The 13,156-nt window shown below is 36.7% G+C and overlaps 2 protein-coding genes across 5 annotated transcripts in view; one reads left to right on the top strand and one right to left on the bottom strand.

Moving 5' to 3' along the window:
- Positions 1 to 1,356, bottom strand: part of uggt2 (UDP-glucose glycoprotein glucosyltransferase 2) — a 43,329-nt gene extending 41,973 nt beyond the window's left edge. For 2 of the 3 annotated variants that reach the window (XM_058787336.1, XM_058787338.1), the window contains exons 1-2: positions 1,275 to 1,356; positions 249 to 382 (exon numbers count right to left, since the gene is read on the bottom strand). In XM_058787336.1, the coding sequence (XP_058643319.1) occupies positions 249 to 370 (122 nt within the window). In that variant the 5' untranslated portion in view covers positions 371 to 382; positions 1,275 to 1,356. The remainder of the gene's footprint in view (positions 1 to 248; positions 383 to 1,274) is intronic. The other variant, XM_058787337.1, reaches the window with a different exon arrangement.
- A 1,898-nt stretch (positions 1,357 to 3,254) lies between these two features.
- Positions 3,255 to 13,156, top strand: part of hs6st3b (heparan sulfate 6-O-sulfotransferase 3b) — a 75,306-nt gene continuing 65,404 nt past the window's right edge. For both annotated transcript variants that reach the window (XR_009272701.1, XM_058785989.1), the window contains exon 1: positions 3,255 to 4,157. Coding sequence is in view for 1 of the 2 variants with exons in the window: in XM_058785989.1 (XP_058641972.1) it covers positions 3,631 to 4,157 (527 nt within the window). In the remaining variant the exon portion in view is untranslated. The remainder of the gene's footprint in view (positions 4,158 to 13,156) is intronic.

Below are 13,156 nucleotides of genomic sequence, written 5' to 3'. Positions count from 1 at the left end.
ACTGTATCACACTGTAGGACTTAATGAAACTCTGATTAAATTGTGAACAACTAAAGAAATGGTAACTAGTTGAAGCAGCTAAAACATTCAATATTCATTATATACATTTTAACCTAAATACTTGATATTTAAAAAAGGTTAATATATGTACAAATAAACAATTTTTATGCATGAAGTCGGTTATTTAAATATGAAGGGTAGCCAGTGAAATAATAAACTACAGGAGAATAATAAATACTCCAGCCCACCTTGTTTCCAGCAGGAGAGGGGTCATGGACCATTTAGCCTGAAGACTGGCAACAACTCCTTTAGATGCTGAGTGCACATACTGGACCCTCAGAAAGACCAGCACAACAAAGACCACCCTCATGATCAGACACTGCTAAAAGAACATAAAAGATAACACTATTGTAATTGTAATAATTAATAAATATTTAAGAACAATTAAGAAATGTTGCTACTCATTTGCAATGCATGCATTTATAAAATGGCTAAAAATTGGCAAAAAAATGAAAATATTTTTTTTTTATGTTTTCATACATCAGAGAACACATGGACATGTCATTAAAAAGCTCCTATTAATTGTTTTGTGCTTCAGAATTGCAATAATATTAAAACTACAGCCCAAATTTTACATACAGATAGGATGTAGAAGTTGGCCTTTTTTCTTGGCATAGTATTTTCTATATCACACAAAATATTATTTTCAAATCATTGTCAATAAACAGCAGGTTCCCATTGTATCCCATTGAGACGACACACTATAGGCTCAATGTTTGTTAAATGAAATGTAGCTTATTCTAGGACAATAACGTGACAATAAAATGCCTCAACAGAAAATAACTTCCATATTCACCCGAGCAAAAACTGGGAAATGTGAATTATTTTTTCATTAAAGTTACTGTGAAGTATCGGTAAAACAAGGAAAGGTAAGACTAAACTGTCCAGTAAAACGCCACGTAGCTACAATGTAACGTTATGTGTCGATTAGCTGCTACATAATTGTTAAATGTTTTTCGTTCTTTTACAGACATGAGCGTCATTGTCAAGCTACATACACTTTATGCAAATCAGATGAAACAGACTATGATTGTGATTGGACATTCTTATGAATGAAGAAATAATAAGACGGGAAAAGGGATAAAAGACATCCAGCACAAACTGTTCAACCCCTATCAGCATTTCTTTCCGGAGCAACAACAACATATTATTCAACAGCAAAAACCGCGAACTGACTCTGTGATACAGACTATGAATATGTTTTAAAAACACACCTAAATCATCGGACGCTGAGCCACTGTGTTACCCGGTTTCACAGGACGCCGCCATTGAGGGGTCCTGCATCTTTAATTCCCTGTTCCACACATGGGAAAGCGATCCATTGTTCCCGCTTTAGCAAAAAGCGTCAACATTTTAGTGACTTGTATGCCGAGTATTTTAGAAAAAGTTCAGCTTAGTAATAGCAGAGAAATATCTTTCAGCTTTAACATATTTTGTAAGTTGTACGCAGGAGTACGTTGTTCAGGCATTTTCATGGACAACTAATGTAATTGATGCAGTAGGAAAGTAACGGTGGAGCTCCTGCATGTGGAGTTGATGTCGATGAAATGAACACACAGCGGGGTTTCCCAGTTTGATTAATCTATAAAATCTAAAATATTGATATGAAATCAAGATATTGTAGCTACAAATTACTTCCCATTCATTTCTGTTTAAACAAATCGCACATTTGGCTACTATTTTCAGATATATGAGGTGTTTTGTAGCCTATAATTAGGGGGAGGGGAGGATCAAGTTATTTTTAGAGGGCAAAAATTATGTTTTTTTAATTTTTCTTTTATTATTATTCATTTTGCTTGTTTTTTTTTGTTTTGTTTTTTTTTACTATAGGCCTATAAAATTTGGGATTGCTGAACTAAAGGTGAAATAAACATTTACATGTAGGGTATTGTGTGCATAGGTCTAATTGAATTAAAGAGTTTATTTAATATTTTTAACATTTATATATTAAAGAGATTGTGACTGATATTTTAGATTAACATAATAAATATAACTATATTTTATGTTGCTCTTCAGAAATCGTGACTTTATGTTAAATTAGTTACTCCATAGGATATGCATTAGAATTTAATATTAATAATAGGCTACTAATTTAAGATATTATATATTCCTGGAAAATAATTACTTCATAAAAATAGGTTAAAATATCTACCAGCTCGCACTCTGGTCGCGCTCAAAGGGGGCGCTGCATAAGAGAAAAGTGAATATTGACCGAGTATGACACATATCTGTCAAAAGCTGAAGCACATGGTTAAACCCATATGTAAAAATACGAACCGCCTATTGCATTAATCATTTGCAAGTAAAAGTATATGTTTTTCGACTACAAAACACCGCATGCCCATAGTGATTTTGAGAAAATGTGCAGTTTGTTTTTGTATGTAGCCAGGTTAAATGAAATTGAAACAGTTTATTTACATGCTGCGTGAGAGAAAAATAATTCAATTTTGATTTAGGCCTAACTGAAATAAAAAGAAAAAAAGAAGAAGTCATTTTTACGGTGATGTATAAAGAATCAATGTGCAGTTATAGGCTAGCTCGGTTGATTATTAGTAGCCTATGACATTACAAAAAGTTAAAAACAAAAAGCAAGACTATTAAGTAAAAAACTGAGTCTAATAATAAATAGTTCAATAGTCTCAGTCTGAAATATGACATTAGTCTTCAAAGATATAGAACTAATATCTAATTTGACAGTTGACAGTTGAGATGCACAGAGTTTATTGGTACTAATAAAAACAAAGCATAAGTCTATGTGGTAGATCATGCATAAAATGAGCAGCATAAATCGCTTGTGAAAAAAACAAACAAACAAACAAACAAAATAATAATAATAAAAAAAACCTGAACTAATTTACAATAAGCCATAAGGCTTCTCAACCAATTAGGATTGGCTCCAAATCATGTTAATCTTCCCTTAGCATTCCTTCATAGGATTTTCCACAAAGTGATATGGCACAAAGATTGCACAGTGCAAAGAACTGTGAAGAAAATAATAACACGCACACAGTGAATTCTCTCAGTAGTGGCTACACTTTATTGCTGAATATAGCAGAGCACTGGATTGGGACCAGGTGCAGATGAAATTGTTTGCGTGCTACGAAAGAGCTCGTGCTATACCGGTGCGACAGCGCTCGCGTCTCATTGACATCATTCGCATCATCCCGCTGATGCGCGTCGCGGGATGGATGGAGAACACAGCCTCATCGCGAGTGCGCGGAGATTCCATAGAATAAAACAGACCAACGAGGCACTTCAAACCGTTTCATCTGAACACAACGAGCAGACGTTAGTATTTTCAAGACTTACACTTTATTTTACCACGATGTTCTGTTCTTAAACAGCATTTGGTTATGCATTTTGTTCGGTGACTTCCACTTTCTTTACAACTTTGTGAGAGAGCAAGTTTGATGTGAAGACTTGGATGTCACACTTTTTGCGAATCTTTTTTACCATATCAACATGTGGCATGGGTTTTTTGGGCTGGATCCCATACGAGCGTCCTGGAAGAAGACCTGGAGAGGAGATCATGATTCACACTAACTGCATGAAGAATTTCCTTGTGTTAAAATGAATGATAAACCCAACAAATGGATTTTCATCCCAATTTTAGCCATTCTTTTTGTCATGATTGGGTACCAGTATATTTGTCCGGCAGGCGGTCAGGCTTGCCATTTTAGGACAGGAGACACACTCGTTAGGATCGGTCCCCCGTCCACTCCAGACCCGACCACCGATGACCTGGAGGAAGACAGCCCACCTAAATGTGCGTCCAAATTTAACTTCACGGAGCGCGATCTGACACGCGATGTCGATTTCAACATCAGGGGAGATGATGTGATTGTGTTTCTGCACATTCAGAAGACAGGCGGGACCACCTTTGGCAGGCACCTGGTCAGGAATATTCGCTTGGAGCAGCCGTGCGACTGCAAAGCGGGACAGAAGAAATGCACGTGCCACCGACCCGGTAAGCAGGAGTCCTGGCTCTTCTCGAGGTTCTCCACGGGCTGGAGTTGCGGTTTGCATGCGGACTGGACGGAACTGACCAACTGCGTGCCTGTGATAATGGACAAAAGGCAGTCTCCAAAGCGCAAGAGGTAAAGCGCCTCCCTCTCTCTCATAAACTAATTCAGAGAATTCATTTGCCGCTCTGTTGCCTCTAATGAAGGTAATGATGAAGTGTAAAATGTAGTCTGAGGGTGTTTTCACACATGAGTCCACTCAGACCACTTTGAGTAGACCAAAATTGCATTCACACTCTTAGAAAAGTGGGCTTAGATCTCATTAAAAAAAATAAAAAATACACTGAAAAATTTGATGTACGGAATTTTTACTTAGAAATTGCTATTAAAAAAAAAAAAAAAAAAAAAAAAAGGGCATTATTAGTTCATTACATTAAACGTGACATTCTGAAGAAAGACAACATTTTTGTAAAATGTACTCAATAATCTTCATTTACAACTTAGAAAATCATATATATATATATATATATATATATATATATATATATATATATATAAATATATATAATTAAAAAAAAAAGTTACACTTTATATTAGGTGGCCTTAACTACTATGTACTTACATCAAAAAATAAGTACAATGTACTTATTGTGTTCATATTGTATTGCAAAACACTTTTGCTGCTATTGAGGTGGGATACGGGAAAGGTTAGGAACAGGTTTGGTGGTCTGGGTAGGTGTAAGGGATGGGTTAACAGTGTAATTATAAATACAATTACAGAAATTAATTACAGATGTAAGTACATATAGGTATTTTTTAAAAATATAAGTACAATGTAAAAACATGTATGTACACAATAAGTGCATTGTATCAAATTATTAATTTAAATGTAAGTACATATTAGTTAAAGCCACCTAATATAAAGTGGGACCAAACAAAATTGTATTCATTTATTTTATTTTATTTTTTTACAGTGTAGGGGCTACCATAGTCTAGTCGTAATTTCTTCACTTTTACCTCAACTTTAAGCCCTTAAGCAATGCAATTGACCTCTTTAAGTAGTCCTAACAAGTGAAACCAGTTCTGTTTAAACTCACAGTGTCCTTGGACTTAAAAAGTAGATTCAGACCTTATTTTTGTCCATTTTGTTAAGAGGTATTATTTTACTTCTAAGATTATTGTTAGTGACTATTAGTGTGAAATAATAAAGTTTTGTGTTCACAATGCACTCAGACCATCTTCAGAGATCTCCATCCAGTTTAATTTAATGGGGTCTGAGTTCATTTGAAGCGTTCACATACAAGCTAAGCCAAAATTTGTGCCAACTACTTTTGCACCACTGAAATGAAGTACTAAAGGTGAACTTAAAGGTAATATATTTCCTCTGGCGTGTTGTACTGATGTTGCTAAGTTTGAACCAGTTGAATGAGAAATAATTTTAAACACAGAAGCCAATCAATCACTACATTTTGTGATGTAGAATGCAGTTTCTCCAAAAGAGATCTGTGCATTATGAATTTTGTGGTGCCTTTACTAAAACCAAGTCCCTTTATGTTTTCCAGACTCTGAGTCATCCATTATGTACACTCTCAGAAATAAAGGTACAAAAGCTGTCACTAGGGCGGTACCTTTTCAAAAGGTACACTTTTGTACCTATGAGGTTCAAATATGTACACTTTAAGTACTAATATGTACCTTTAAGGTACCAAAATGGACCCTTTAGGTACAAACATGTACCTTTTGAAAAGGTACCGCCCCAGTGACAGCTTTTGTACCTTTATTTCTGAAAGTGTACTTACTCCTATCTGTACTGCTTTTTTCACTATTTAGAAGGCATTTTAGTCCATCATTAGTCTTCTCTACCTCTAAAGATTAATCTACTTCACATATGATTTTAAATAGTTATATTTACCCTGTCAGGAAAGACAGTATAATTGGGGGTTTTCTTTGCATGTGGCCTCTCTGTGTCACTCAGTGATATTTTTAATGTGACAGTGATATTATTAACTTATCACCCAACATGGTTCATGACAAACACATTAAAATGCACAACAAAGAGATAGCCAGTGAAAATGACTAAATGTCAAGCCTAAAATGCTGTTTTCTACAGTCTCTGTGACCATGGCTCTCTTACTCAGATTCTGTATTCCCGTTTAAATGACTGAGAGCTTGCGCTGTAATGAACTTTAAATGAGGTGTCATAAAGCCGAGCCGAGCCGAGCCGTCGAGCATTTCTATCTATAAATCTGACAGTGGCAGTCTGGACAAGCAAGCCATTAAAAAGTTATTTTAGTTGTTTACTAAGTATAATGATGGCTTAATATGGCGAAAATATGCAGACTTTCACTTTTATAAGTGCCTGTGAATAAAAGACATATGTGTTTTTAGTGCCTGAGAATGCTGTTCTCGTAAATAGCATATAAAATATCTTTGTCGTCATCCTCGGCTACTTGCTGATCTAATGTTAGTCCATGAATTATGTTTGACACAACTGGCTGTTCTGCTCTGTTATGAAAAACTTAGTTTTGGCAATCACTCATTTTAACAGTTGCCAAGCAAATGGATCAAGTTAATTAGTTGCTCGGCCTACATGTATTGTAATGAAAGAAAATATTAATACTTAATAATAGGCTACTGACTTTGAGGAACAGCTGTAAAAAAATGCATGTTGCCTTTAAGGAAGTTTCAGAGAGGAGACATTTATTGGGTGAAGAGAAATTCACACTCGTACCCCAAAACTGCAAGACCAGTTATGTGATTCATCTCTGCAGAATCAGCCGAAGTTCTGGAAGTTCACAGTCTGTATGCGACAGAGAACCGAAGCCCAAATGAAACATAAATCCATCTCTCGCTCTCTCTGTGCTTTCAAAATGCTGCTTCTCATTGCTTCTCTAAAGATATACCAGGAGACGCAAATAAATCTCTTCTGACAACAGGCGCTTTTGCTCTCTGAACCGCATGTGCTAAGTGGTGACTGTATGAAAATTTCATCTTGATACCCAACTCTGTTTATTTGAGTTAAGATGGATCACTCTGTGTGTGGAGGAGGCTTTTCACGGACATACGATCCTCAATTTTTCCTGTGTTTAAAGGCCACTTGAAATTTACAGCACTCCATAATCTAATAATCCAGATTAGTGCAGTAGTGCAAAAGAATTGTGCAGGATTTTTTCTTATTTGTTATTGTTAGCATGCAGAAGTAGTTCTTGCCGATGGTGGGCTGGTAATGTGTCAGCGAGGTTTCTCAGGCATGGTGTGGCCTTTTTAGCCTGGTACAAACAGTGCGGGCACATTGCAGGACCTGGAAAGGTCAGCCATGTCAGAGCAGATCAACAGACACTGTTAGAGTCGATGAGAAGGGAGAGTTGAAGCGATCTCTTCAGGGAGGTTTCTCTTCTTGTGTCTCTTATTCTGGGTTGTTTGTCTTCTTCTACGGTCATGCATTTCTCTTGCAGGTCAAAATTGTCAAAACAAAGCAACAGTTAGAGAATCTAACTGAGCAGGTTTAAAACGACATTGACCACTTTTATTTTTTTTAATGCACAATTCTGGTCTTACTGTACATGATGCATTAGTGGAAGTTGTTATAAATAATATGTAATGCCTACTTTTCAAGAGCCAATCAATTCCTCATGAATTGAATAATAAATAGTCAAGTCAAGATTGTTTCAAAGCAGCTTTGTGGTAAAAAAACAGGAAAATCAGTTATGGAAACTTAATTATGGAGACAATTCAAATTCTGCTGTGAGCAGCGCTAAAAAGACAATAGTGTCAGAGCATTATTCAGAGCAAGTGTTGGTACAGTTCTATTTTGAAATGAGTTCAATTCAGCTATTAGCCGTTCTAGAGAAGGCAGCAATGTTGTTATTCAGCTCGAGTCAGTTTAATGTTGACTCAGTTCAGTTCAATAACAGTGTTAATGCTGCGAGGTGCGATTCAATTACTGTATAAAGAAGCTTTACAGATGACAACAGTGTCATCATCCAGTTTAACTCAGTTCACTTTTTTTCATCCGATGGTGTCAGTGCCATCAAGTCAATAATATTAATAAATAAATATATGAAGTGTTTTTTTAGAGCCCAACTAAGCAAGTCAAAGGTGACAGTGGCAAGAAACCCGAACTCCATCAGGTGACAGAAACCTTGGAAGAAACCCGGCTCAGTGAGGGTACTAAGGGCTTGTCCAGTCAGCGAGGTCTTCACTGAGGATGTGTGCCAAGGCCTCGTCTGATCAAGTCCCATCCAATTTTCTCCACATTAAGTATTCTATTTCACGCAGAAATACGACCTATTGCGCAAGTAAAATGGGTTGTGTAAAGCATTTCAGTTGTTTTTAATTAAAGATTCTAATCTTATGATAACTGACCAACCATATAACAGCACAATTAAGATGAATTTCAGACCCGACAGGGTTTTATTTGGATGCAGTCCTCACGTATCGTATACCCATAGGCATCACATCAATTTAAATTATGTTGTTCAGATGATAAAACCCCCTGATTTGGAAAAACCCCTGACTCGTTCTTTTCACCGTCCTTTCTCGTTCTTTCATAGCTCTGCCTCTCTTCAGGACCTCTCTCTGCCTCTTTTTATTTTAGCACTAATTAAATTTGCCAAGTCCCCTGGCATCATAACCAAATGGAGTTTCTGGGCAGTCACGAATGTGCAATCTGCTGAAATGAGATGCAATTAACTAAGCCAACTGCACACAGGTTCTGAGATTAAAGGCACCACAAACGATCTGCACATGTTTACAGAAACAGTCTCTTAGTTTGCAGTTAAAAACAAAAAACACCAAGACAGCTAGTCCATAATTAGGAACACAAAAGCATTAAAATGGTGTTCTGTTTTTCTACCCAACACTGATTTCATAGTGTTGTTGCTTAGTGGAAAAAAGGTCAAAACGCCTTTTACAAAGTTTCAGCGCATATTATGGAGAGAGAGGGGGTCCATTTGGGCATTTTACAATTCCTTACGTAAGAGCCTTAGATATGACTTGAGCCCCTCCCTCATTGTATTGTTATTTTTGTCTGTTTTATTCAGCAGGCAAAACCATAATTCCGATTGATGCAAAAACGAATAGCGCGTCATTAGTGCCTGTAGCAGAATTGAGAAAAAATGTATTAGTTTTTAGTGAGTTTGAATTGAATTGGATTTCCTTTTTTGGAAATAAGTCTTCATTAAATTAATTAAATATGATGAAACATAAACAAAATAAATTTCTACGGCATTCAATGTTTGAAATAATTGTAAATATACTTTATGTTCAAACTGAATTGCAATTTTGCAACACAGTTGCCACTTCAATTCAAATTCAGGAATTGAACTGGAATTTAAATAGCATTCTCAATTCAGGTTTTGAAAGGCACTCTACCCCTGTCTGTGGCAAGAGTTACAAACTGAAGAATACTTAAACGTGGGTTGTAAACATCTAGAAAAAAAAAAAACTTTTTGTTTGTTTTTGCTAAATTTATCCTCTGCATATGGTGGAACAAAGTCACATTATGTATTAAGACATCAACTCATCTATATTAAAACAGTCTATTTGCGCGTGTGTTTGAATGTGTGTTACGTTTTCATGGCTTCTGTGGTTAGGGTTTTCTCACTAATGTAATGAGGCTTAGAAAAATCTCCCATTGTTCTTATGGAAGGCCAAACATTCAGTGCTCCGAACAGCCGAGGTTCTCCGTTCCCCCTCAACAATTAGAGAACAAATAGATTCACAAGCTCCTCATTTCCCAGACAATCACAGTAATGAGTAACCTGCAGCTGCACTAATGGGCCATTATTACTCACACAGAGAAAGTGATGACATCCTCTTGGCACAATAACACTCTTTGCATGATATTTTATTCATTATAGTCAACACAGAGACACACAATTACTGTCAGCATCTGCATGGGCACAGATCAATACTGAGACACCATCACCCACCTTACACAAGGAAGCAAAGCGCTTTTTCTTGTCACCTTTTAAATTCTTCTTCCTGTTCCTCCTTGTATGTTCCACACATCACTGCACTTGTTAGATGGCTGCTGTTGTCATGTTCAGATCCTTTCTGCTAGATCTGTCAGCCCTAGCAGGTTCTCTGTGAGCATGCATGGGGCTGTGGGAACTAAATTTGTCGGATTTACAGCCTGGAGGGACCTGCTCGAGTCCTGTGCATCCTCATTGGTATGGGATGTTTATTAGGTGCAGGGCTGAGCATGCCCTTGTGGGTTAGACGCGGCGGGGTCTGGAGATTGCTTTCACGTGTCATTAATCCAGGTCACCATATTCTCTGGAGCAAAAGCTGTAATCCAGTTGCTGTGATAATTATGTGCTAACAGGAAAGGGAAAGTTGGTGCATCTTTTGAGTCGACTGCTTCTGTTTGAGCTTTATGAGCAAAAAAGGGCAAAAAGGCCTTTGAAAAACAGTTTGATGTTTGAAGCAGCATTTTGTTACAATGCTATTAATACATTTGGGAAAAACACAGTAGACTATGCCATATTTAAGCAAAGTCAAAAATCCATGCTAAGATTCAGACCAACAGCTTGACTCTGATTGTGATACAGTTTTCAAGTACAATAAGAGGTTAATATAGAGTACACATTTTGGACACAAGTTTGTTCTGCCAGTGAAAAATAACCAAACAAAACCAAAGCACAAAACAAATCTCCAGGCAACACACAGTTTGAACTTTGTGTCAGTACATCATAAATAGAATGAGGCATCAGTTAACTGTTGGGAATTTGACGTGTTGCCGCTGGATGTGTTGAATTTGCTGAATGCCGCACCGCATCCAGTGTAGTCAGACACCATCACTGAATATATTGGGTTCTATAGTATTTTGTCGCATCGCACCTCACTGCTCGCATCCAGTGTAAACAGGTTGAGGCTAGAAAGGATACAGCTACGGCCACCAGGGCTTACTGGGCATGCGCACTTCAATATTGCCTCATTTTTATCACGTCTTAGCAACAATAATTACTGTATTTGGATTATTGTAAGGGGTAGGTTTAGGGTTGGGGTAGGTGTAGACGTTAATAAAACAGAATGTGATATAGTAAATTTACTTTATTGTTATTTCCCAGCCGTAGCTGTATCCCTTCTAGCCACAACCGTGTAGACATGGTGAGAGCCACACAGTTGCACGTGAACACTGAATTCCGTTAACTTCCATGTCTATTTGTGCCTGAAATGACACATACGCGCGAAACTATGTCAAAATGCGTGTCTCTGCAAGTATTCTTGAAAACACAGTTGTTTATGGCTTAGGTGAAGGTAAACAATTGAGAAAGAAAATGGATTTTCCTGTTGCTTTCTGTGTCATGAATGTTAATCAAACAACAAAACACAGAGAAAAATCACTTTTGTAGCTGATTTAATTTATATAGTGAAGACTATGCAGTGTTATTTTACATTTGATTATTCAATTTCTGTACCTGAATACTGTTAGACTTACCTGAAAAATATAAATCACTTTATTTATTTCATTTGTATCTTTGTTCTATTATATATATCTATGCTTGTAATTTGTTTATTTTCTATGCTGATTTACTCGCCTACAAAATTACCCCAGTCATTGATTCCCCCAAACAGAGCTATTCAAGTCACCTGGTGTTTTTTTTCATATATGTATCGCAGAAAAACACAATATCACAATGTGAGTTTTTTCCAATAGCATGCAGCCCTAGCATGCAGTGCACTATATTTCACTGCACTGTATACTTGTCTTATACAGTATTCTGTAAGTCATTCAGGTTTGTAATTTCAAACCTCAGTTAATTGACTCAAATGGGTTCATTTGTTCAGTTCATTTCATTGTGTGCTTTGTTATACAACCTCATCTCCTCCCCAAAATTGGTTAACAAACTAACATTTTGCTTCCTCCCTCCCAAGTCAGAGCTGACAACAGTCCTCAGGACAGGAAGAGTAGCTGCATCTCCTCATGTTGATGAAAATCTGTATAAATCTTGAGAGGTTGAGGCGTGCACTGTGAAAACTACTCAGTCTAATGAGACAGGTCTTGCCAGAGCAGACGCTCAGCTCTTTTGACACTGCTGTCAAAAAATGCTGCTATAGCATATATGACTCTCCAATAGTCTAAACCAGTTCTCTTATTGGATGCAGTTGTAGCTTTGGCCTGGACTTATAGCTGATGTTTGAAGAGAATATAGAAAATAAAGAAATATTAAATGATGTTTACTGGATATGTAAAATGAATGTACTTTAATTATGAGACTTAGGTGAATGCAGACTTTATCTGTAATTGTTTTCAGCACAAGAGTATGCAGGTGTTGAACACATCTAGGCCTTCTTAATCTCTGGCAAAGACAAACATGAGGATGAAAGGCGATTTAGTTTTAAAGGATTGAGGCTAAATATCCACTTTACTAGTGCCCTTTTTGTTCTGTGTGTTATAAAATATCCTGTCTGAAAAACCGCTCTGAACAAACGAAATGTAACCAAACTGTCTGATCGATTAAGAGTTAATTGAGAACCAATTCAAGCAGTTTTGTTAATCCGTTTAACCAATGAACTCAAAAGAACCAATTCACTTGCAAATCGGACAGTGTTAGTTTTTATATTAAACAGCCAACAGAAAAACGTGTGAAACCTGACATGCTTGCCTAAATACGCACTCTTAAAAATAAAAGTGCTTCACGATGCTATAGAAGAACCTTTTTGTCTAAATGGTTCCATAAAGAACCTTTAACATTCTGTTTCACAAAAGTTCTTTGTGGTGAAAGAAGGTTCTTCAGATTATAAAAAGGTAAGGTTCTTTAAAGAAGCTTTGACTGAATGGTTCTTCGTGGAACCAAAAATGGTTCTTCTATGGCATCGCCTGAAGAACCTTTTGAATCACCTTTATTTTTAAGAAAGTGGTCAACAAAAATTATTCTGTATCTTCATCTTTTCTTCCTGTATTTTCATTTAAAACGGGAAAAATCCTAAACTAAAATGAGTGGCTCTGTAAATGTGGTGGCACAAGTGGCAAGTTCCATAATTTCTTTGTTTGGCAGCTTAGATTGGGTCATATTTGTTATATTGAGCCATGATTGGCTTCATGAAAGTAAATGTTTAACTGTTCTCATAATTACCATAGCAGAAGTTGGAGTTTCATTATACACTTTTCTCAGAATCAAGCTGGG

Source organism: Onychostoma macrolepis, chromosome 09 (genome assembly GCF_012432095.1).
Source record: "Onychostoma macrolepis isolate SWU-2019 chromosome 09, ASM1243209v1, whole genome shotgun sequence".
Lineage (NCBI taxonomy): Eukaryota > Metazoa > Chordata > Actinopteri > Cypriniformes > Cyprinidae > Onychostoma > Onychostoma macrolepis.
This window is presented reverse-complemented; position numbering and strand designations above follow the sequence as displayed.